The following is a 22,191-nucleotide window of genomic DNA, read 5'->3' on the forward strand; positions in this document are numbered from 1 at the left end:
AGAGATCAACAGAATTTCAATGGTATTTCGATTACAATGGATATTGAAACAATTGTTGAAATCCCAGCATATCAACAAAACTTCAATGGTGTTTTAGTATACCACAGGTTTAATCTGAAGGTCTGTAATTTTAATATAATATTAAAAACATTATTATTAGGCTATAATCCTGCTTTATCGACAGCCAGGATGGGCTAGCAAAATATAGAAAATAGAAACTATACCTTTAGGCTATAACCTAGACTAGCACAAATGACACCCCACGCATTCTTTATAAATTAAACAATCATTTTTATTGTATTATTTCATTTTTTCTTTTTCTTTTTCTTTCTAAGTCCTGCTGCGTCTGTCTTCCGTCTTCCAGCTCCTCCCGCAGCCGCTCGGTCTGGGGCGTAGCGCAGCCACTTCTGTACAGCTTGAGCGAAGTCATAGTGTTTGCCGTTGTAAGACGTTGAGGCATCTAGAATACAAGTAAAAAATCATGTTTATTATTTTATTAAATCAGAACTAATTGTTAACTCAACAAATTAAATATAAATAACTGGATACGTATAACTAATTAAATAGTAAATGTATTGATTAGAGTTACCATAGACAAAAGATTTTTCTGGTTGACTAAATTGCACATTAATTTCTGCTTAAATACTGGGTGCATGGAGGAATATGCATAAATCTCACCGCAAAAACAGGCTAATAATAAGGCTATGTCTTTAAAATTAACGAGGCATTTTAATTGTTTCTAAAAACCCTAACAAGTATTATGTCTCTAAAGCTTGGTGGCAGTAACTTTTGGAGCATTGATTTGATTTATTTGAAGTGAGCAAGATATTAACTGATTTAACAACTTTATTGCTTATATCAACCCAAAGAGGAGTTGGTAGATATGCAGTCATGAAAAGAAGAAAGTAAAAGAAGAATGAGAGACTTGAGAGAATTGCCCTAGCAGTGATATTTATTGAGTGAACTGTACCTAGAGTTACAGAGTGTTTCTTGTGGTAAAACAGAAATACAAATATGGTAAAAACAGAATACATCAGGAGAAACACACACTCACAATGTGAATATACACAAAGTACAGAGAGATTTTATTACTCCTAAAGCTGATCAAGTAAAATATTATTTGATGTAGAAATAGGCATGTTTTTTTTTTTTTTTTTTTTTTTACTTATTGATACTGGTTCACCAAAGGGGACTAGCTCTAGTTTGCTTGTGTAACAGTGGATTACAGTATAGGTATATTTCAAAACTTTCTGTTTTTGACTTTTATCTAGGTCATATATGACAACAATAAATCAAAACCAAACCACTTGATAATATAACAAATATGAAATACAATAATTGTATACTTTTCCTGCCCTCTTAAAAAATTAGGGGTATATTTTATTGAAATAGAACACATACAGTACAATAATATGCATGTGTGAACCTAAAAACCTACTTTTTAAAAATGAAAGTGGCCGAGAGCTACTCATGTAATACAATACTTAAATCTCTTAAATAATGTCTCATAACTCTCATATTAACAACTATCCAAACTGTTTTAGACCTAAAAGAGTTTTTGTAGGCCTATATATGTCACCCTTAATTAAATGTCAGAGATAAAAAACCGGCGTGCACCATTAGGGCTAGTCCATTTCACTGTGAAAGTAGGGGGTGTATGTGTAGGGACAGATAACCATGAACTTAAAACTGGACATTTTAACAACTACTTCAACGTTTCAACGTATTACTTAAGAATATTAATAAAATTGACCATGCTTTTGAAGCATTCATGATAATAAGGGGCTTTTTCTTTTCTTTTTTTTGAGGTTGGTTGGGGGCCCCCCTACTACGACCGCTGGTAGGGGGGCCCAAGCAGCCGCCTACCTATGCCTCTATGTTAACCTTATTCTCTGTTGGGTTCCATCGTAACTATTAGTTTGTGTAGTGCTACACTTTGTGCAGGGTTTCCCCAGGTTTGATCACCCCAAATTTAAGACATTTTTAAGACCTTTTTAAGACCACTTTAATGAAAATTAAAGGTCCCGTTCTATGCCCCTTTTCACAAGATGTAAAATAAGTCTCTGATGTCCCCAGAGTGTGTATGTGAAGTTTGAGCTCAAAATACCCAACAGATAATTTTTTACAGCATGTTTAAATTGACATTTTTTGGGGCTCAGAAAAACGAGCCGTTTCAGTGTGTCCCCTTTAAATGCAAATGAGCTGCTGCTGGACGACACAGGGGGCGGAGCTTCATGAGCTCGTGCTCAGTCTGTCAGGAAAAATTCATCTCACGGAATGATGATAATATCAGAAACTCTCAGTAACGGCATTCATTTCGAGTCGGACAATAATGCCTACAGAGTCAGAGTGCTGTATAGAGATGAAACAGGTATGGTTTAGTAGTTTAATTACGGTTATTATAACGTATTTGTCATCTGCTTGTAGGCTATGTATCCATTATTTATTAATAGCCTACAAGTCTGCTGTCTGAATGATGATCAAACATGTACTGATGAGTTTAATAAAGTTTATTGTACATCACACAAAAGATGAAGCGTCAGTTTTACTTCAGAAAATCACCGTAAGAGCTGAGTAAACACAGTAGGCTAAGTTATAAGAAGTGCGCAAGTAGCCAGTAGAGTTGAGGGAGCATTCCTGTGGGCGGAGGTTAGCCAAGAAACGGTTCTGGTGATGTCACTAATGCAGGATGTAGAGGTGTGTAGTCCAATCGAGCCGTTTTTTGTAGTCAACTTCTGTTAAATAAAATATCTCGCTTGGCATTGAACTTTGAGCTTTATAATTTTACAGATATTATTTATGCTCTAACAGCAACATTACACACTAACTAAAGTTTGAAACATGGAATCGCATGCAACGGGACCTTTAAGACCTACATCGCACCCATTATGCAGTCGTAAAACACCAGATCAAATCCCAATAATGACTATTATTAACAAATGTTTTAATTAAAAATAAATTTATTATAAAAAAAAAAACTCATTCAACAATACACTGCAAAGTGATGTTTTTGGTAAATAAAGAAATACTCCAAGAAATTAGACGTTCTCTGTTGTTACGCTTAACCCTGTTCAGGGCCTGAATTTCATTTTGGAAAATGGGGGGAAATTTTTAATTTGAGGGGGGATTTAGACTTTTTTTTATTATTATTATTACATTTATCTCGCCTAAATGTATGCTTAGGCCTACTCATTGCATTTTTACAATGGGGTAATTTTGTTCTCAAGAATTTACACAACTCAAGGAAGCTTGATTTCAATCTTTGAATTAAATTGAAAAAAGTAGCACAAATAAATACAATAGAATAAAGATACCAATAAAGAGAAATAAAGAGAAAAGTTTTTGCTTAGGTCTAACACTAGTATTCTGAAATACTACAGAGACTGAATAAAGTAATCAAATGTAAAATAACACTGGGTAGTATTTTAGTCCTGACTAAATTAAATACATAGGCTATTAATCCTGATTCCTTAAAATGAAAGATATGTTTTGTTGTTTTGACAACCAAATTAATGACAGACACATATGGCTACTGTCACTTTAAGAGCTAGTGCACGCCACGGATCCTGTTTTCATTATACGGTCACGTGCGATTTATGCTTATTTAAGGGTTAACCGACTGTGTTTAGTGGATACTGAGCTGTTTGTGAGGCGGCTTTACTCTATGTATGTGTGCAGAAAAAAAAAACATCTCTCAGACAGCGCGCAAGTACCGAAGAGTTTAAAATCACGTGAATGTTTAAACTGGTAATACTTAAAAAGACGTGCAAATGGTTAACTTTAGTTACTCATGATGCAATGCTGGCCCGATTATGCAAGTGACAATTCTGTCTATCACGACTCCCGAAAGGCGAGAGTCTATTATCGCCGCCTGCGCTTAAAGGAGAACTCCGGTCAATTTTAACATTGAGCTCATTTTTTTGTACATTTGGAGTGCTGTCAGTACAGAGAAGAACGACAAAAATTGGTGTTGCCTACACCGTGTTATCCTCTTTTTAAAATTTGCACCCTGTTGACTTCAATGGGGCAAGTTTTAAACCTGCGCCTCTTAACATCCTTGATGTGTCATTACAAGTGCACAGGTCATGTGAGTGATTCCTTCAGAGTGAACACGGTGAATCTGACTGCAGTAGATGTGAAAGATATGAATAAAAATCATGTTATTTCAGCCAGCGCACATACCTGTATTTACATCCTGTTTTTGGTTGAAGTCCACAGTAGTCGATTGTCAAGTTCACGCGTATAGGTTTAGTACGTACAATCATGCGCCCGAACTCGACAATCGATTACTATGGACTTCAACTGAAAACAGGATGTAAATACAGGTATGTGCGCTGGCTGAAATAACATCACTTTTATTCATATCTTTCACATCTACTGCAGTCAGATTCACCCGTGTTCACTCTGAAGGAATCACTCACATTGGCTGTGCACTTGTAATGACACATCAAGGATGTTAAGAGGCTAAAAGCAGGTTTAAAACTTGCCCCATTGAAGTCAACAGGGTGCAAATTTTAAAAAGAGGATAACACGGTGTAGGCAACACCGATTTTTGTCATTGTTCTCTGTACTGACAGCACTCCAAATTTACAAAAAATTGACCGGAGTTCTCCTTTAACGATTGCCTTGTGCAACCCATTTTGAGAGACGAGAGATAGAAGACGCAGCACGCTGAATCACTCACGCTGTTTGTGAAATTGCGTCTCGCAGACAGGTTTAAAATGACTGATTTGATTTTATAATTTATGTGGATTAATTTACTAATACAAACTACATGCTAAAGTGAATAAATGTTTGCGGGAATTTCCCGCATTATAAATGGCGAAATTCGCCCCGAAATTCGAGCCCTGCCTGTTGAATTTTCACGTTGTTGTTTTTCCCCCCATTTCACCTTGCGTTGCAGTCTGGTTGTCTTTGAATAAATATTCTAGTATAATGAAATTTAAGACCTTCGTTTAAAAAATTAAGACTTGGACAATGGAATTTAAGACTTTTTAAGGCATTAATTTAGGAACATGACATTTAAGACCTTTTTTAAGACCCCGCGCTACCCTGTTGTGTGTTCTCTGCTGGGAATACCCTGAAGTGTATGCAGAGTTTAAAGGGGAAGGTTTTTTTCTCCTCTACAACCTTTACTTGCACGTAGATTAGTTTAGCCACCATTTATTCTGGAATTTTTTTTTCCGTTCTCTATTAAAGATCGAATCGGGGGCTCCATATATACCTTCGGCTTGGGCCCCCAATTTGCTAAGTCCGCCACTGATGGCAACGGCCCTTGACGAGCTGCGAATCAGGCCACGAGCTCCTAGTCGCTCGCGAGTGACGTGTTGGAGACCCACTCTGTTACCTTCAGACAGTGCCAGGTTTTTATTCACTGTGTTTGAATCCGCAGTGAGTTGATGAGAATCTGATTGAGACAGAGCATATAATCAACATGTAATTCAGTATTTCAATCATTAAAATAATACTTATTTTTTAATATACAGTAACACTGTTAAAGTGAAGGTAACAGAGAGCAAGTGCTTTACACCTGACTGCATGTGAGTGAGTGTCACTGTTATTGACATCATAAAGCTGTGTGTGTGTGTTTGTGAATGAGTATAAAGCATTATAAAAATGAATAAGACTAACAATAACATTATTCTTATTATTAAGTACTTTAATTTCATTTGTTGACTATTTAACTGATTTGAATAAAGTCTCATGTGAAACAAGAATTTGTATTGATGAACTGATGTTTGTGCTCATATCTATGTATTTTATGGAGTTCATTCTGCAATTTTAAGTGGGTTAAAACTTGTTTAGTTTCAGTATGATTGTTTGTTAATAGAGACTTACACTGAAGGAACTCCTGCCTGGTCTTGGGTTCAGGGGTAGGAATAATCTCAATGTGTGTTACTATGGAAACCAACAGATCTTTATTATAATTCACATGCTGTATAAAGAGAAACTATCAAAACCATGTCACATACAGTTATTGATATGCGTTGTATGATCTACAAAATATTACAAAATTACATTATATGTATTACCTATTTCTCTCATAAAAGGATGATTTAGTGTTTTACCTTTTCCAGATATCTTCTCTATTTCCTCTCTGCAGAAATGCTCCAGTTTCTCTCTCAGATGAGACACAGATTTACCAACATCATCAAAAGAGAGACGAGAACTGACAGTGATGCTGGACGAGTCTGTAGATCCAGGAGGGACAGAGAGAGACTGGAAACTCTACACAGACACAAAAGAAACACCAGCTAAAGACAGAAATATCTATTTCAAAATCAGTTTGTATGTCAGATCTCTGTTACCTGGAGGAATTGAATGTGATCATCTGTGTGTGAAAGCTGCTCCAGCTCAGTGTCTCTCCTCCTCAGATCCTCAATCTCCTGCTCCAGTCGCTCCAGTCGTTCTTCAGCTCGACTCACTGCAGTCTTCTCCTGGTCTCTGATCAGCTGTGTCACCTCAGAGCGGCTTCTCTCAATGGAGCAGATCAGCTCAGTAAAGATCCTCTCACTGTCCTCCACTGCTGCCTGTGCAGAGCGCTGTTAGGACACACAGAGACGCATTAGAACCAGTCCATTCACTCAGCTCTTACTGGTCCCTCACACAGCCTGTTCCCCACAGTGGGCTTCAGTGGGACTTAAAGAGCTCCAGCACTGGCTCCTCACGGACTGACTGGAGGAGAGTCCTAACTGAGTCTGAAACAGCTCTTCCAGCAGTTCTTCTGCTCTAAACTCACCTTGTGAGACTCTACAGCCTCTCTCAGCTCCTCAAACTCCTTCTGTCTCTCCTGGATTCTCTGCTGGTATTTTCTTTGCATCTCACCCAATTTTCTCTGCAGGAATGACAAATTATCCCCACCTTATATTAATGCATGCTAAAAACAAGTAAAGCTCTGTGTGAGTTTAATATTTTCACAAATCTAAATAGCTGCAAAGAAGCTTTATATATTTTTTTATAATGATCTTCATTTATATAGCTGTTAGGGGGTAATTCAAGTCATACCTGTTTCTCAGTCCTCTCTGCTGCAGCTGACACAGTGTCATGATTTTTGTGTTCATCCACCATACACAAGTAACATATACAGTGTTGATCAGTACGACAGTAAATCTCCAGTAGTTTCTCATGTTGAGGGCAGATCATCTCCTGAAGTCGTCCAGTGGCGTCCATTAAATTGTGTCTTTTACTTTTGAAGAAAATCTCATGTTGTTCCAGATGATTTTGACAGTAAGAGTTCAGACACACCAGACAGGACTTGATGGCTTTGTTTTTATCTCCAGTACAGACGTCACACTCCACATCTCCAGGTTCAGTGTAACACTGAGCAGGACGAGCTTGTAGTTTTGTCTTCTTGAGTTTCTCCACCACTTCAGCCAGCATGGTGTTTTTAGCTAAAACAGGTCTTGTAGTGAAGCTCTGTCTGCACTGAGGGCAGCTGTAGACTCCCTTCTGATCATCCTGATCCCAGCAGCCTGTGATACAGATCATACAGTAACTGTGTCCACAGGGAATGCCCACTGGATCCTTCAGCAGATCCAGACAGATTGAACAGTTAAATGCATCCCGAGAACATAAAATACTGGCGTCTGCCATTTTGTTGTGTAGAGAGGTGTTGGCTACAACTGCATAACTTTCGTTTTCTCCGAACTGAGGCGTTTCCTACTTCTGTATTTAAGAAACGTGTGCAAACGGGTTCCTATAATATAACGTCAACTGTAGAACATCATAATAGACAGACCTGGTCAGACAGTGTAGAATGCGAAGCTACTGAGAGCTAATTTGATAACTTTCTAACTCTTGAAAGAATTAAATGTGCAATGGGATTGATATGGTAGCCTACATGATGTAAAGAATACAGTTGTGATATACTATTTACATACTACTGATATTTGGATCATATACACTAGTGAAAGAATACGTACTAGTAACAAAAATAGATCATTTTAATAGAGATTTTAATAAATGTAAAAACGGCTTGCCTTGAACATCCACTAGATGACAGTGTCGTACAGGAACACAGTTTTCCAGCGTGTAAAACTGTCGTGTTCCAGTAGAGGGCGCTCTAACACGCTGTGGAATTTTCCATGTTCTGCCTGTTCGTGCCAAACGCATGATACAGCACATTCTAGCGCCCAGACCGCTCTGACAGTAGTGCAATATCATTAAAAAAAAAACATCACTTCATGCTGATTACAAAAGTCTCGAAAACACTCATATTAAACCCTCAGATAAAGCTGAAAACAGATAAAGATGCTTTAGCTATACCTAGGCTATACATGCAAAGTAATTTGCTATAGTAGAAGTTAAGTGAGGAAATTTGGAATAAAGAGAGAGACAAATAAACAGAAACAAGTATGCTGAAAGATTTTAGTTTTATTATTTTTGAGATAACTGACTGAAACCATCTTAAAGCAGATTAAGCTTGTTTGCTGGTCTTTGATGGTTTAAACTGTTTTCCAGTTAGGCCCAGCTGGTGTTAAAGCAGTTTAGCTGGTTAGCAAGCTAATCTCCCAGCTAAGACAGCCAACAGACCAGACCAACCAGGCTTGGAGATCATTTAAGATCAGCAAAGCATCTGGTTAAGAATGTGTGCAATACAACATTTTCAGATAAAACAAATTCTTGAAGGTCACACTCACAGGATCTGTTCAAAAATACATTTACATTCAAGTGTGTACTTGTGTTAGTGTTGTGCAAAAAAATGTGCACAAAAAACATGAGTAATTTTTTAGGATTTCAAAAATGTGTCTAAATGATCTAAATGGGGATATTTACTGTTTTTATATACAGCTAGTTATAAATACTACACCCTAAAAAGACATAAATAGAGCTTCTCAAAATTCAGGTTTGACCATGTGGGAAGATCATATACATTTACAAAAATATTTTATTAAAAATAGATGTCAGCGCTCTGTACAGTGTTAAAGAAAGGCAGGGCATACAATCTGTTATATTAACATCAATCTGAAGAGTCTAATTAAGAGGTTAATTGAAAACATAAGCTATTTAAATATCAAACCAAATCCATTTTCTGACCAGACTACATAAAATAGTACAGCATCAAAACACAGAAACATGATTGGCTGTAAGTGAAGATGAATTCATGATGACTAGCAGTCTGATAAACAGAAGATACACACACACACACACAGGCATCCTAACAGCTGAAATATGAGTTAGTGCCACCTCTCTGACTTAGAGAACCTGCACTTTTATTACTCATAAATGGCTCTTTACTTCCATACTTCACTTCTAATATTATAATAAACAATGAAAGATAAATTCATTACTGAGATAATATACAATATTACATCAAAAGCAATATTTGTGATGCAAGTAACATTCAAAATTCATAAAGTTACACCATTTTCTTTCCTTCACCATGCAAAATGTACTGTTCCTCACATTTTATGAATTGGAGCACAGATAAACAAAGCATTGAAGCTGAAGTGTGTAATTTCTCTGCCTCTAGCATCACCAAAAAAAAAAAACATTAGAAAAAATGAACATTTTCAAAAAGGTAGCTCTGCCTCAAACTCACTCCATTGGTTGATCCAAAGATGCTATTTTTGGGATGCTCAAACAAACAGAGCAATCAACCTACAAATGGCTAATTTACAGTTTGTCTGCATATTAACATACACTTTATATTACAGACATGAGGAAATTGACAGAGAAGTGCTTATGCTTGTATTTTTCTTACTTGTACACTCGGAATAAAAGTGTGCTGAATGAATAAAAGTAAATCTGTGTGATATAATAGAAATAAAGGGAGTTAAGAGCAGTCTTAAAGAGAGTTTGCTCCAATATAAAAATTCTGTCATCATTTACTCACCCTCATGTTATTCCAAACCTGTATGACTTTCTTCTGCGGAAAACAAAAGAGGATATTTTGAAGAACTGGTTTTGTCTAGACAGTGAAAGACAACGGGGGTCCAAAACAACACTTTTTTTTTTTTAAATGTCATCTTTTGTGTTCCACGGAAGAAAAATAGTGCACACAAAATTAAAACATTTGGGTGAACTATCCCTTTAAGCACTTACATCAATATTATGTAATCATCAACATTATGTCACATTTCTTGGTGAAGTTATGGGTCACTGTTACAATCAGCCATGAGCTCATGTCTGTTAATAAACAACTTAAAATAGTTCATTGCATCTAACACATAATTTCACCGATATAAAAACTACTATGTGGAAACTGGTGTTTCACACTGCGCACATAAACAGCATAACCTGAAAAGAAAATAGTGGTTTCTGGGGTACTACATTAACTATTTTCTTTTATTAAAACCATAAATTATAAAATAAATATTGAAATGTACAAATGTGATTGAAATCTAATTTAAATATACATCCAATAAATCACCTGGATTCAATCAGACTTACTGAAGAGAAACTCCCTACAAATGTAGCCTGCTGCATCAATGAATAAGTATATCACTCCATTATTTTACGTTACTTCAAATGGGCTTTAAGTGTATTTTCTCCATATTTATGAGCCAAAACTGTAAACATGCTGCTTATGTGCGCAGTGTGCACCCAGTTCACATCTACTCATCAAACTTAGCTTTTTCTGATTTCAACTTAAACTAAAGCTCATACATTTTTTCACACATATCAATGAAGAGTTCCAGTTTTTTCAAAACACGGAGGACAGGAATAATATATGCCAATCTTAAAATGTATGTGTGTGTGTGTGTGTGTGTGTGTGAGAGAGAGAGGATAAAATGCAGACAGCAGTAGACCTCAGCATCCTCAAAGCAACGTTAGCAACTTCTTATAAAAACATTTGGCTAAACAAACGAGCGAAAACGATCAAATCCAGGCGGTGCGACAGAAGAAGAGAAGAGACAGGTAGTTTGTGTATCACACAGTCCTTGCGCAGTGTTTGTGAGGTTCTATTCTGGCTTGTGGCAATAGATGTCTTTGAGAGCTTTGAGCTCCTCTATGAGAGTCTTGTTCTGGTTTTCCAGCACAGCGACGCGATTCTCCAAACACTTGACATATTCTTTCTTCTTTCTGCGACACTCGCGCGCCGCCTCCCTACAACACGCAAATAAAAGGTCAAACAGGAGCAGGCTCAAAGAGATAGTTAAGCCCCCAAAAAGAAAAATGCACGAGTTGAGACTCAGGTGTGTGTGTGTACCTGTTCTTCATCAGGCGGACTTCCCTCTTGCGTGTGGCCTCCTCTGCATTCGGCTGTGGGCTGTGCATGGCCCCCGGCGACGCTGCCATGACGACACCTGGTGGTAACCCTGACGACGGGGAGCGGATCTGATACGCCGGCATGTCTCCTGTGGCAGCTACATGCACAAATAAACCAAAATGCATTATATATTTTGACAGATGAAAGGGTAACATTTTAAAGTTTGGCTGTGTACATTAATTTACAGTGAAATTGGTTACACAACAGTTGACAACATGAACTAGCAATGAACAATACATTTACATCATATTAATCATAGTTAAAGTTCATTTCTACATGCATGTTAACATTAATGCATTAGAAACTAAACTGTACAATGGTATATTTAGAAATGAAACTGATTTTGAAATTAAACTACAAAAAATGAAGCAAAAATTATTGTTCATGGTTAGTTTATGTTAGCATTTACAACTATATTGTAAAATGTTACCAATAATTTATGGCCAGTGATGCAACATACAATATTATGACGGTTTAATCTGTATCTTAAAACTTAAAACAGTGTATATCCTTAGGGATGTAAAATATAAAAAATAGTGTATAATTATTTATTATTGATAATAACAATAATTTGATTTATTTATTGTATAATTATTATTATTTCAAAACATATGGAAGAAAAGAGCTGAGTAAATCGTGAAAATATAATAATAATCATTATTTGTGCAATTCTGGTTATGGTTTCATCTGCAAAAGGTTTAATACTCAAATGAAAAATGTAGATTAGAGGTGATATATGGACTTGAGCAGAGACACCAAATAAATAAAAAATTAAGTGCATAATTCCATGTTAAATTATAAGTGAATAAAGTAGTTTAATTTATTGTATAATTAAATGTATAGGTTCATATAATTCATTATTATTGACAATAATTATACTCAACAACATTAATTTCATGTATTAATTATTATTTCCAAACATATGGAAACAAACAGAAATCACAGTTGTTGTTATCTTGAGAAAACAGTATGTAATAATAATAATAATCATCATCATTATTTTTGCAATTCTAGTTCTGGTTTAATCTGAAAAATGTTTTATCTGTGTCTAAAAACTCACAGATAGCGTAAAGCGGCACATAAAACTGGATCTAACCAATCAGCTTTGACTTCTATTGTAACCAGGTTTAAAAGAGCAGGTCTAATTGGACTCATTAGTTTATGTAATAAATCCAAAACAATAACAACGAACAGAGCAGTTATATAAAAACTATAACATCCACCCACACAAACAACATTAAAAATACCTGAAGTAACATTCAAATATAAGTATAAGGTCACTGGTGCAGTACAGACAGTGTTAATGCAGCTATCAGTCAATGTTCCCAGCAGTAAACGTCCTTCAACAAACTGGATATGCCTTGACTTAACGTGCATGTGTGTGTGTGTGTGTGCGTTTGTTATCAGACAATGTGACAAAATGCTGATGTCACTGTGTGCGTCGTTGCCCAAACCCCCGCCCCATTCCCCCTCCCTCTCTCTCTCTCTCTCTCTCTCTCTCTCTCTCTCTCTCTCTCTCTCTCTCCCTCTCTCTCTCTCTCTCCCCGTCTCGGCTTCGGCAGGCTTCCAGGAAACAGACTGACGTCAAACAGAAAGCTCCTCCCTCCTCCCCCCTCATTCTCTCTCTGCTTTTGTCTTGCCTCTCTCTTTCTCTCAATGATTCATGTGTGTGAATAGACAGGCAGATTTCCAGCCTGATTTCGTAAAACAGGAGCATGTCAATGAGTGTGTTTACGACTGAGAAGTAAGTTTCAACCACATAAAAGGAAAGAAGCAAAAGAAGCCCGAAAACAAGTGTCATTCTTCCACTGTCTGATGTCCCACTTTCTCAGAGTGTTTACAAACTTTCGCACATGATATAACTTCTGTTTATTTTTATCAGTTTTGTAGGATTGTAATATTCACTATATTAAATGTTATTATTATTAATAATCTAATATTATATTCACTACATTAATTACTTTTGAGATTGTTGACATTTTCTGCTGTGACTACTCCATATAAAAAAATGTAAACAGCATTTCATAATTATTATTGTTGAGTTTTATATGTTTATAATAATTACTATATTTATAATTATATTTAAAATTATTATTATACATCCATTATTATTATATAAACTCATATTAATTGAGACTACATGGAATATATAGAAACATTTATTTACTACACCACATAATTTAAATTTACAAGTAAAAGGCAAAAAAGTTAAGAAGCAACTACATAAAAACAAAATTAAAGTTTAAATAACTACCAATATTCACTTAAAAAACAATACAAAGCAATGTCTATTTCATCATGCTACTAGCTTATTTACCAAATGACAAAATACAGAACTTCATAAATGCATACAGCATATATACATTAGCATCACTGACTTTTCCCTCATAAAACACACACATGCACACACATCTCTCTCTCTCTCACCTGACTCGGTCTCTTCCCCGGTCACTGCCATCTCTATGCTGTAGTAATCCAGTTGTGATTGTCTTTTGAGCACTATCTTCTGTTTCCTCTTTATTTCCTCTTAAAGCTCTCTCTTCCTTTCAGCTGGTTCACTGAGTGAGTTTCTCTCTCATAGACTCTCTCTGACTGTCTGAGTTTGAGTTGTGACACTTAATGTTTTGCCATTAACCCTCCCTCTCTCTCTCTCTCTCTCTCTCTCTCTCCCTCTCTCTCTCCCTCCCTCCCTACGTCCTTCTCTCTCTCTCTCTCAGTCAGATTACAGGTTACTATTAAGGGCATTGACATCACTATGACATCACGGCAGTCTCACAGGGAAATAACACACTCCCTCTGGAGAATGCCCCCCCCCCCCCACACCCATGCCTGTGTGTGAGAGAGAGAGAGAGAGATTGAGAGAAAGAAGACACTAGGTTTGTGATTAAACTTCTATGCTTAAATTTATGGCCTCAGGAACATTAAAACTGCTTTCTAACAAGTCTCTGCAACTGCATGGAATTGAAATGTTTAAGTTCATGGTAAAAGAGAAGGGAAGAAGACAAGAGAAGGAGGGATATGTTATTGAGTATGTATTTTTAGAACATGGTGACGCAAAAGCATTGCAGCTCAAACAAAAGGATACTGTGCCCATTTCACCTCATAACACTACACAGGCATCTGAAATGGTCATCTACACACACACACACACATAGAGACTCACACGTCAGGCGTCATATTACTCTGTTTACATAGATGAATATCTTTAAGGATATCTCTAAAGGCTTATCTGTTTCAATAGGTGGGAAATCATTTGAAACAATCTATCTATTCTTATGATCTGTTCCGCTCAGAGCTGCTGTTTAAATGTTCCATCTCTTTGTCAATATTACAGTTTTACCAGGAGCAAAGTATAAAACAATTATTTTTAGTTACTTTTATTGAACTAACGAACACAAAAACATTAGACTAGTCACTTTGAGGAAAAAAATGTAAGATGAACACTTAAACACTTCATTCTCTCTCTATTCACTGCAAAAAATATTGTCTTTATCAGTATTTTTTTTTTTGCAGTAAAATTATTGAAACCATTAAAATAAATAAAACTTGCTTGGCGATTTATGCTTAAAAACAACTATTTGCAAATAGGGTAAGATAATCTTAAAATAAGTATATATTCTCTAATATTCTCTTAAAACTCGTTTTAAATTATCTCAAGGATGTTTAGATATTTTACTGAAAATCAAGACCAAAATACTGTTTAAGAAAATTATTTTTGCAATGTTCAACACAGATACTTTACCAGGGTATCTGGGTACTTCTATTATTATTGTTATTTAGGATAATATTCAAATAAAACATTGGATTTCCAACCAGTAGTGAGTGGGTTCACATGCTGAAACTCTTATCTTTGCAAATCAAGGAGATTTTCAACCTTATTTCGTAAATGTAATTTCACAAAAAAAAAAAAAAAAAAAAAAAATCTCACTTCCTACACAATCTTGACTTCAAATCTAACTAGATTCCCACAATGCAACGTGTATATTTATTGTCCTTCCACGATCAGGGCCTGCTATCAGCTAACAGCTCATATACACACTTTGCTGAAATTACAACAATTTTAACATTTTTAAAAGATTTTTAACCTCTTTCTGTCTGACTGACTTCAGAAGAGAAGTGGTTCAGATTAAAGCTTTTAAAGATGTTCATAAAAGTCCCAGTGTCTTACCCTGAACGAGCACCTGTCCAGCACTTAGCAGTAGCTGTTGGCCAGGGTCTCCAGGCTGGGGGCCGTACTGCAGGATAGTGGCCCCAGGCTGGGGTGTGGCGGGGCTGGGAAGAGTCAGAGCCTGAACCCCTTGCAAGGCCTCTCCTCCAGGGCCGGCCAACTGTATCGCTCCACCCTGAGTGATTGCAACTGCACAGACACAAAACAATGAGACAGTTTATCTTCAATTTCCCAAACACTTGCTATAACAACTGATAAGAGTTTCATAAATTTGTGAAACATTTGTACAGTATCTAATGTGTTGCTGTTTCGTAAGAAAGGGCTGATGAACAACAAAACCCTTCATTTTAAGGGTAATAACTTGAATTCACACGTCATGCCACACAATGTGATAACTATTTGAGCAATGAACTCAGACGTACTGTATTGCCCTGAGCTGGTCTGGTAGATTGAAGATGGTGCCGTCACCGTAGCAACACTAGAGGTGGGCGTGGCTTCTTCCTCAACTTTCTCCTCTTCCTCGATCTTTGGCACAGCAGGTACATCTGATGACAACTCATTAAGAATTTTCCTGAAAATGCATTTGTACTAAAACATCAGTATCTGTCACGAAATGTCAACACATTCAGACAAGAACTATCATGTGTGCGGGTTTCTGGGTATTATTTGGTTTGGAGTATTTTGTTGTTGACTCCAGGGATGAAATGAATTGATTGGCCGCCAGGGTTTTTACGTAGCTAATACTATCAAAAATAATTTTCGTTAATTAAAATAAAGCTGAAAAAAATCTATTATAAATATTAAATGAAACAATTTAACCTAAAATTTTTTTTTTTTTAAAGAGTAAATAAATAAATAATTAAAACTTAGAAATGTTGCCTTGTTTTAACTAACTGAATTTCAATCATGACAACTCTTGGAATAGTAATAGTGTGGACTTGCTACTGTTAATAGATACACAGACTGACTGCTGTGAGCATGTAAGATATGCTGCTGCTGCATAAATAGATATGCATAAATCCCGTAGCAGATCTAGGCAGGTGGAGCTGGGGAAGGTGGAGGGTTTCAGAGGAATAACTTACAGCAAACAATGAACCAGACTATTTAAATGTTGGGCAAGCAATCTCATTGGCTGCAGGATCAGCAGAGGCCAATCAGCTTGTGCCATGTGCTAATGATATGATTGCTTGTACAGGACCTGTCATCCTGCACCCTCTAGAGTTTCATGACTGAACTAGATATTAAATAAGTTGAAGTTGAAGTATTAAATGACAATAAAAATGACAAAAGCATGTTAAAATGACTAAAACTTAAACTAAAATGAAAACTGAAAATATAAAAGTAAAAGCTAATTCAGTAAAAGTAAAAGCTAATCAATATTAATAAATACTATAATAGTTTATGAATAATGCTAAAATAACACTGTGTCGTTCAAGAATGGATCTCACCTATAAGACGGGCGTCTGGACAGAATCTCCCTCCTCTTCTGAGAATCTGATGGTGTTGTACCTGGGCCACCGGTATCAGAAGCTACCTAAAAACATTTAAGCACACATATGCGCTCGCCTTAATGCCAAATGAGCCTTTAAAAGAATCACATGTGGAGGGGAAAATTTCAGTGAATAACATCTTATATTTCTGGGTGTTCTTTACACACATCTTTAGTATTAGCTCAGCAGTCATAGAGACTATATAGAACGCTTTTTCATCATTTTAAGGCTTCATTGAATGAAAAAATGAGGATATTCTTTCAAAATCCATCTTTAGTGCTGGATGAAATATGTCTTTTACATATGGGTGTCACTATAGATAACAATTGTGCCAAGTGACCATGAGTTTTCTATCTTCTCCTGAGCTGATTTGTTTTGTCTGACGTGGGCTTTGTGTGTGTGTGTGTGTGTGTGTGTGTGTGTGTGTGTGTGTGTGTGTGTGTGTGTGAGTGTTACCAAGAAGATCAGATGCATTGACTCTCACACAAATCTCATTACTGCTCTATACAGCTACTCTCACTCTTCTTGTTACTATGTCAATCTGCATCTCCTTCATCCCATTGATCCCAGGATGAGTAAACGTGCCCTGTGATTGGCTACAGCTCAAACTGCCTGCAATGTGATTGGTCAGCCTCTCCAGGTGAAGGAACAGGTAAATGAATGACAGGATTGTGCTTGAATGGCTCACAGAACAGCACACGTTATGGTTTAATAAGTGTGGACTGTATAGATGGTAACTTTTCCTAAGGTTTATATTTACACCAGTCCTGTACAAATGTATTACATACATAAAAAACCTGTATGTGTGTACCTGCACAGTTTGTATCTGAGGTGACTGTATAACAGAGGGCTGTGTTGTCTGAATGACTCCCTGCACATGTAGTGTCTGTCCATCAGGTAATGACACCACAGTTACACCCTCGTTCACCTGAGAGAGACAGACAGAGGGTAAGACATGTCTGAGGCTGTTTAACCCAGTATTGTTATTGTTCAATTCTGTCATCATTTGCTTATTTCTTTCTTCTGCTGAACACAAAAGATGGTAACCACTGACTTCCATAGTATTTTTTGGTCACACTTTAGATTAGGGTCCAATTCTGACTATCAACTAACTATGACTTTTGCCTCAGTAAAATCCTAATGACTGCTCATGAATAGTTAGTAAGGTAGTTAAGTTAAAGGAGAACTCCGGTCAATTTTAACATTGAGCTCATTTTTTTGTCAATTTGGAGTGCTGTCAATACAGAGAACAACGACAAAAATCGGTGTTGCCTACACCGTGTTATCCTCTTTTTAAAATTTGCACCCTGTTGACTTCAATGGGGCAATATTTAAACCTGCTTTTAGCCTCTTAACATCCTTGATGTGTCATTACAAGTGCACAGGTCATGTGAGTGATTCCTTCAGAGTGAACACGAGTGAATCTGACTGCAGTAGATGTGAAAGAAATGGATAAAAATGATGTTATTTAAGCCAGCGCACATACCTGTATTTACATCCTGTTTTCGGTTGAAGTCCAAAGTAGTCGATTGCCGAGTTCACGCGTGTGATCATAGGTAACTAAACCTATGCGTGTGAACTCGACAATCGATTACTATGGACTTTGACCGAAAACAGGATGTAAATACAGGTATGTGCACTGGCTGAAATAACATCATTTTTATTCATATCTTTCACATCTACTGCAGTCAGATTCACTCGTGTTCACTCTGAAGGAATCACTCACATGACCTGTGCACTTGTAATGACACATCAAGGATGTTAAGAGGCTAAAAGCAGGTTTAAATATTGCCCCATTGAAGTCAACAGGGTGCAAATTTTAAAAAGAGGATAACACGGTGTAGGCAACACAGATTTTTGTCGTTGTTCTCTGTATTGACAGCACTCCAAATTGACAAAAAAATGAGCTCAATGTTAAAATTGACCGGAGTTCTCCTTTAAGTTCAGGCATTAGGGTAGGATTAAGGGATGTAGAATGGTCTCTAGAATTAGAAATGGTCATGCAGAATAAAGCATTAATATATGCTTTAGAAGTACTAATAAACAGCCAATATCCTAGTAATATGCATGCTAATAAGCAACTAGTTAACAGTGAGAATTGGACCCTAAACTAAAGTGTTACATATTTTTTTCCAACTATGGAAGTCAATGACTACCGTCCACTGTTTTATTACCAACATTCTTTAAAATATCTAAACAGAATTTCAGAAACTCATACAGGTTTGGAACAACTTTAGGGTGAGTAAATGATGACAGAATTGTCAACTTTGGGGGAACTATCTCTTACATAAAACTAAAAATATGGTTTTTTTTAGCGCAATTTTCCTACGGACAAAATTGCGATTGTTAACTCATGATTTCTGTTCTGTCTGTGCGCACCAATCTTGCACTTCTATCTCCTCCTCAACCAGACCACCTAGAGACTTCGGGTTTTCGGCATTATGTTAAGGAAGGTCTAATCTCGGGAACGCACAAAAAAAAAAAAAAAAAACATAAAAAGATTTACTATCTCTTAGTGTTGTGATCCCATGACGTCAGAAAATTGCGCTAAAACACTCACTGAGTTTTTATTACTTGTTTAATTAATTGAAATAAAATAAAATATAAATATTAGATTCAACAAAAACTATAAACTGACTTAAATACAATAAGCAACTAATAAAATAAGTTTAATTAGAAATACTAAAATTACTAAAATTGCAAAATTGGCAAAAAAAATCTAAACCTCAAGCTAAAATGAAAACAAAAAATATAAATAGAAAAGCAAATTCAAAATATTAATAAATACTTTAATAGTGTATATAATACTAAAATAACACTTGTTTAAACACTTTTAATACAATACAAGTCATATTTTGCACAATCTTTATTTTTACATTTAGTCTGTAAATATTGCAGTCTAACAACACACATAAGTACCATGTTTTTTGGACACTGTATCATAATATTACCATGTTTTTAATGGTATTATCATGTTATTATTCTAAGTAACTTGAAAATCCACGGTATATGAATATGATAGTCAAACCATACTTTTACTATGGTTAGGAATGTGTATTACGTGTCAGTTTAATTGTAAATAAGATTTTGAAACATTTGTCAAAATGGTGGTGGTGGGTGAGGAGAGACTCCTGTCCTGAAATGATTATAAAGTGCTTTGGGTGTACAATAGTAGATAAATTCTTCATTCATTCACTTTCCCTAGTTTATTCAAACATTAATGTATGTGTGTTCAGTTTGGCACGATCTTTATATACAAAATGAAACAGACGTCATATCTGTACCTGTGTGAGTGAGTCAGAATCTGACTGTATCTCACTTGTAATTTTCTCAGTTGCACTGGCTTCCTGTTGCGCTATGGTTGCAGTTTCCATGGCGATCGGCCTAGCGACAGAGCAGAGAGGAAATGCACAGTCAGCGCTCTGTACAGTCATACGTCACAAGATTTTAAAAAGCCTAAATTGCATTTGATGCAATAATCCATCATTTCAGCCAAAGGTTTGCCAATCGAGTGGTCCAAGATGTGAGGCAATAAAACTGTTCGGTATTAGTGTTTGTGTTGATATGTATATGTTTTTTTGAGACTTGTGAAGCAGTTTCTTATTTTCCACAGTGGATTTTTCACCTGCTGACAGTGTAAATGGCCGTTTTAGCCTTATATACAGTACCTGCATCAGGGTGAATTGTGAAACATACCCTTCCACGATCTTGTGAGAAATGAAAAATGCATGAAAAAAAAAGTTAGAACAGAGGGCCAAAGCTTCAATAATATCTACCAATGGACTACTTGCACAACTACTTCCATGTTCTAGTTAGTACATATCGGGAGCGTTCAGCGCACCTACATACATGAGAATGCAGATTATCACTTTGTTTTATGGCTGCCAATAGGGGTTATGCGGAGCGCCCAGCGTTTGAACCGGAAAACAGCTCTAAGCATTTCCGCTTTTCATGGCTGCCAATTGATCAAAACAATGAATAATGATCTCTGTATTAATTATCTTGAGCCTGCTGAAATGTTCCTATAAATATATTTTCTTTCCAACTGTGCATTCTGAATAATAAATAGGCTAAATATATTTATCTACTAAACTGCAGCAGTCCTATATGCTGGTCTTCTCATTAACAGTGTTTTTTTCTTTCTGACATTTCATACCTGTTGGGTTTACATTTTTTAATGAAATTGACTATTAAAAGGATTGCTGGTGTGCGCTGGTGTTTATTCCAGTCTTTTAAAATAGTTGAATGAATGAATGCTCGCGAGGGCCCTGTAACAATGTTAAGGCTAGGCTATTTAATCAATAACATACACAGCATAGAGGAGAATGACAGTCAACTACTTTGAATATTATAGCATTTTGGGCATAAACATGTAAATAGTGAAAAGATTGACATTGAAAAATGACACAGAATGATTAAAATATTTAATCCAAATAAATAAATGTTTGTTGTTCGTACTGATGTTATTCATCTGTATTCATACACTTCAGCGTCACGGTGAAATCATTTTTCTCAGATCGGCTTGGGTTGGATTTAAACTTCATGTTCCGATGAGTTTGGAAAATTCTGCACACAGTAAACATCAGAATATACCTTCTCCTGTCAATAAAAATTGCCACATTTTTAAACCTTATTGCCGACACTCATTTTAAGTGGCGTTTGTTCAACAACTCATTGACCACAGTACATTGACCACAGTACATTGACAGTAAACATAACCGGAAATAAGTGAGACGTACTATTTCCAAACGGAAGTGCGTCACGAACCTCAGTGAAAGTGGTCCATTGGGTTTGATTAGGACAGAGGGACTTTAAAATCTAAAGAGCTTGAAGGGAAAACAAATTAATTTTCATACAATACTGCAAGAGTTAAATTGCTGCAGTTAAACATAAACAAAGAATTCTAAATAATGAAAAAAAAAATCATATGTCAAAAATGTATATGTAATTTAATAGTTGTTTTTTATGGGGTAATTAAAAATTGCGCGTCACGCACACAAATACGGAGCGCGCTCTAACGGCCGCGTGCACTTCCTTATTTTCTCTGAATGCTTCTTGACCAGTGCACAAACTTATAAACTATTCCAGATAGCAGACTCGTACAATTTATGAGGGAATATATTTTACTCGATTGCTTTAGTAGTTTATTGAGACTGTTCCTTCCTATGTTGATTTATGGCTGTTGCATTATGTCAGCGCTCTCTTAACTTCTTCTGACAGAAACAAACGCGCGCAAACTTTGAACAGCTCGCGCTTATGTAACAGCAAACGGTGGCACGAGGATATGACATAGAAACATTCATGGGCTCACAAATAAATAC

The 22,191-nt window shown here is 36.3% G+C and overlaps 2 protein-coding genes across 5 annotated transcripts in view; both read right to left on the minus strand.

The window, feature by feature from the left end:
* Window positions 1-273: 273 nt before the first annotated feature.
* Window positions 274-8,112, minus strand: LOC307161836 (tripartite motif-containing protein 29-like; the record flags this gene model as incomplete). The annotated part of the gene is made up of 8 exons (XM_079876773.1): window positions 274-460; window positions 5,225-5,407; window positions 5,839-5,898; window positions 6,069-6,228; window positions 6,309-6,542; window positions 6,740-6,835; window positions 7,006-7,472; window positions 7,980-8,112. 8 exons carry the CDS (start codon window positions 8,110-8,112, stop codon window positions 306-308), a joined length of 1,488 nt encoding a protein of 495 aa, XP_079732899.1. The 3' UTR covers window positions 274-305.
* Window positions 8,113-8,869: 757 nt separating this feature from the next.
* The window catches only part of crema (cAMP responsive element modulator a), a 13,897-nt gene continuing 575 nt past the window's right edge, over window positions 8,870-22,191 (minus strand). The window contains exons 2-9 of one of the 4 annotated variants that reach the window (XM_079875427.1): window positions 20,539-20,577; window positions 20,155-20,254; window positions 17,682-17,798; window positions 16,829-16,914; window positions 15,803-15,951; window positions 15,381-15,569; window positions 11,153-11,309; window positions 8,870-11,049 (exon numbers count right to left, since the gene is read on the minus strand). In XM_079875427.1, coding sequence (XP_079731553.1) covers window positions 10,905-11,049; window positions 11,153-11,309; window positions 15,381-15,569; window positions 15,803-15,951; window positions 16,829-16,914; window positions 17,682-17,798; window positions 20,155-20,244 — 933 coding nt within the window. In that variant the 5' untranslated portion in view covers window positions 20,245-20,254; window positions 20,539-20,577 and the 3' untranslated portion in view covers window positions 8,870-10,904. Of the gene's footprint in view, window positions 11,050-11,152; window positions 11,310-13,639; window positions 14,032-15,380; window positions 15,570-15,802; window positions 15,952-16,828; window positions 16,915-17,681; window positions 17,799-20,154; window positions 20,255-20,538; window positions 20,578-22,191 lie in introns of those variants that run through there. The other 3 variants (XM_079875426.1, XR_013821660.1, XM_079875428.1) reach the window with 3 other exon arrangements.

Source organism: Squalius cephalus (genome assembly GCF_949319135.1).
Source record: "Squalius cephalus genome assembly, chromosome: 7".
NCBI classification, from domain to species: Eukaryota; Metazoa; Chordata; class Actinopteri; order Cypriniformes; family Leuciscidae; genus Squalius; species Squalius cephalus.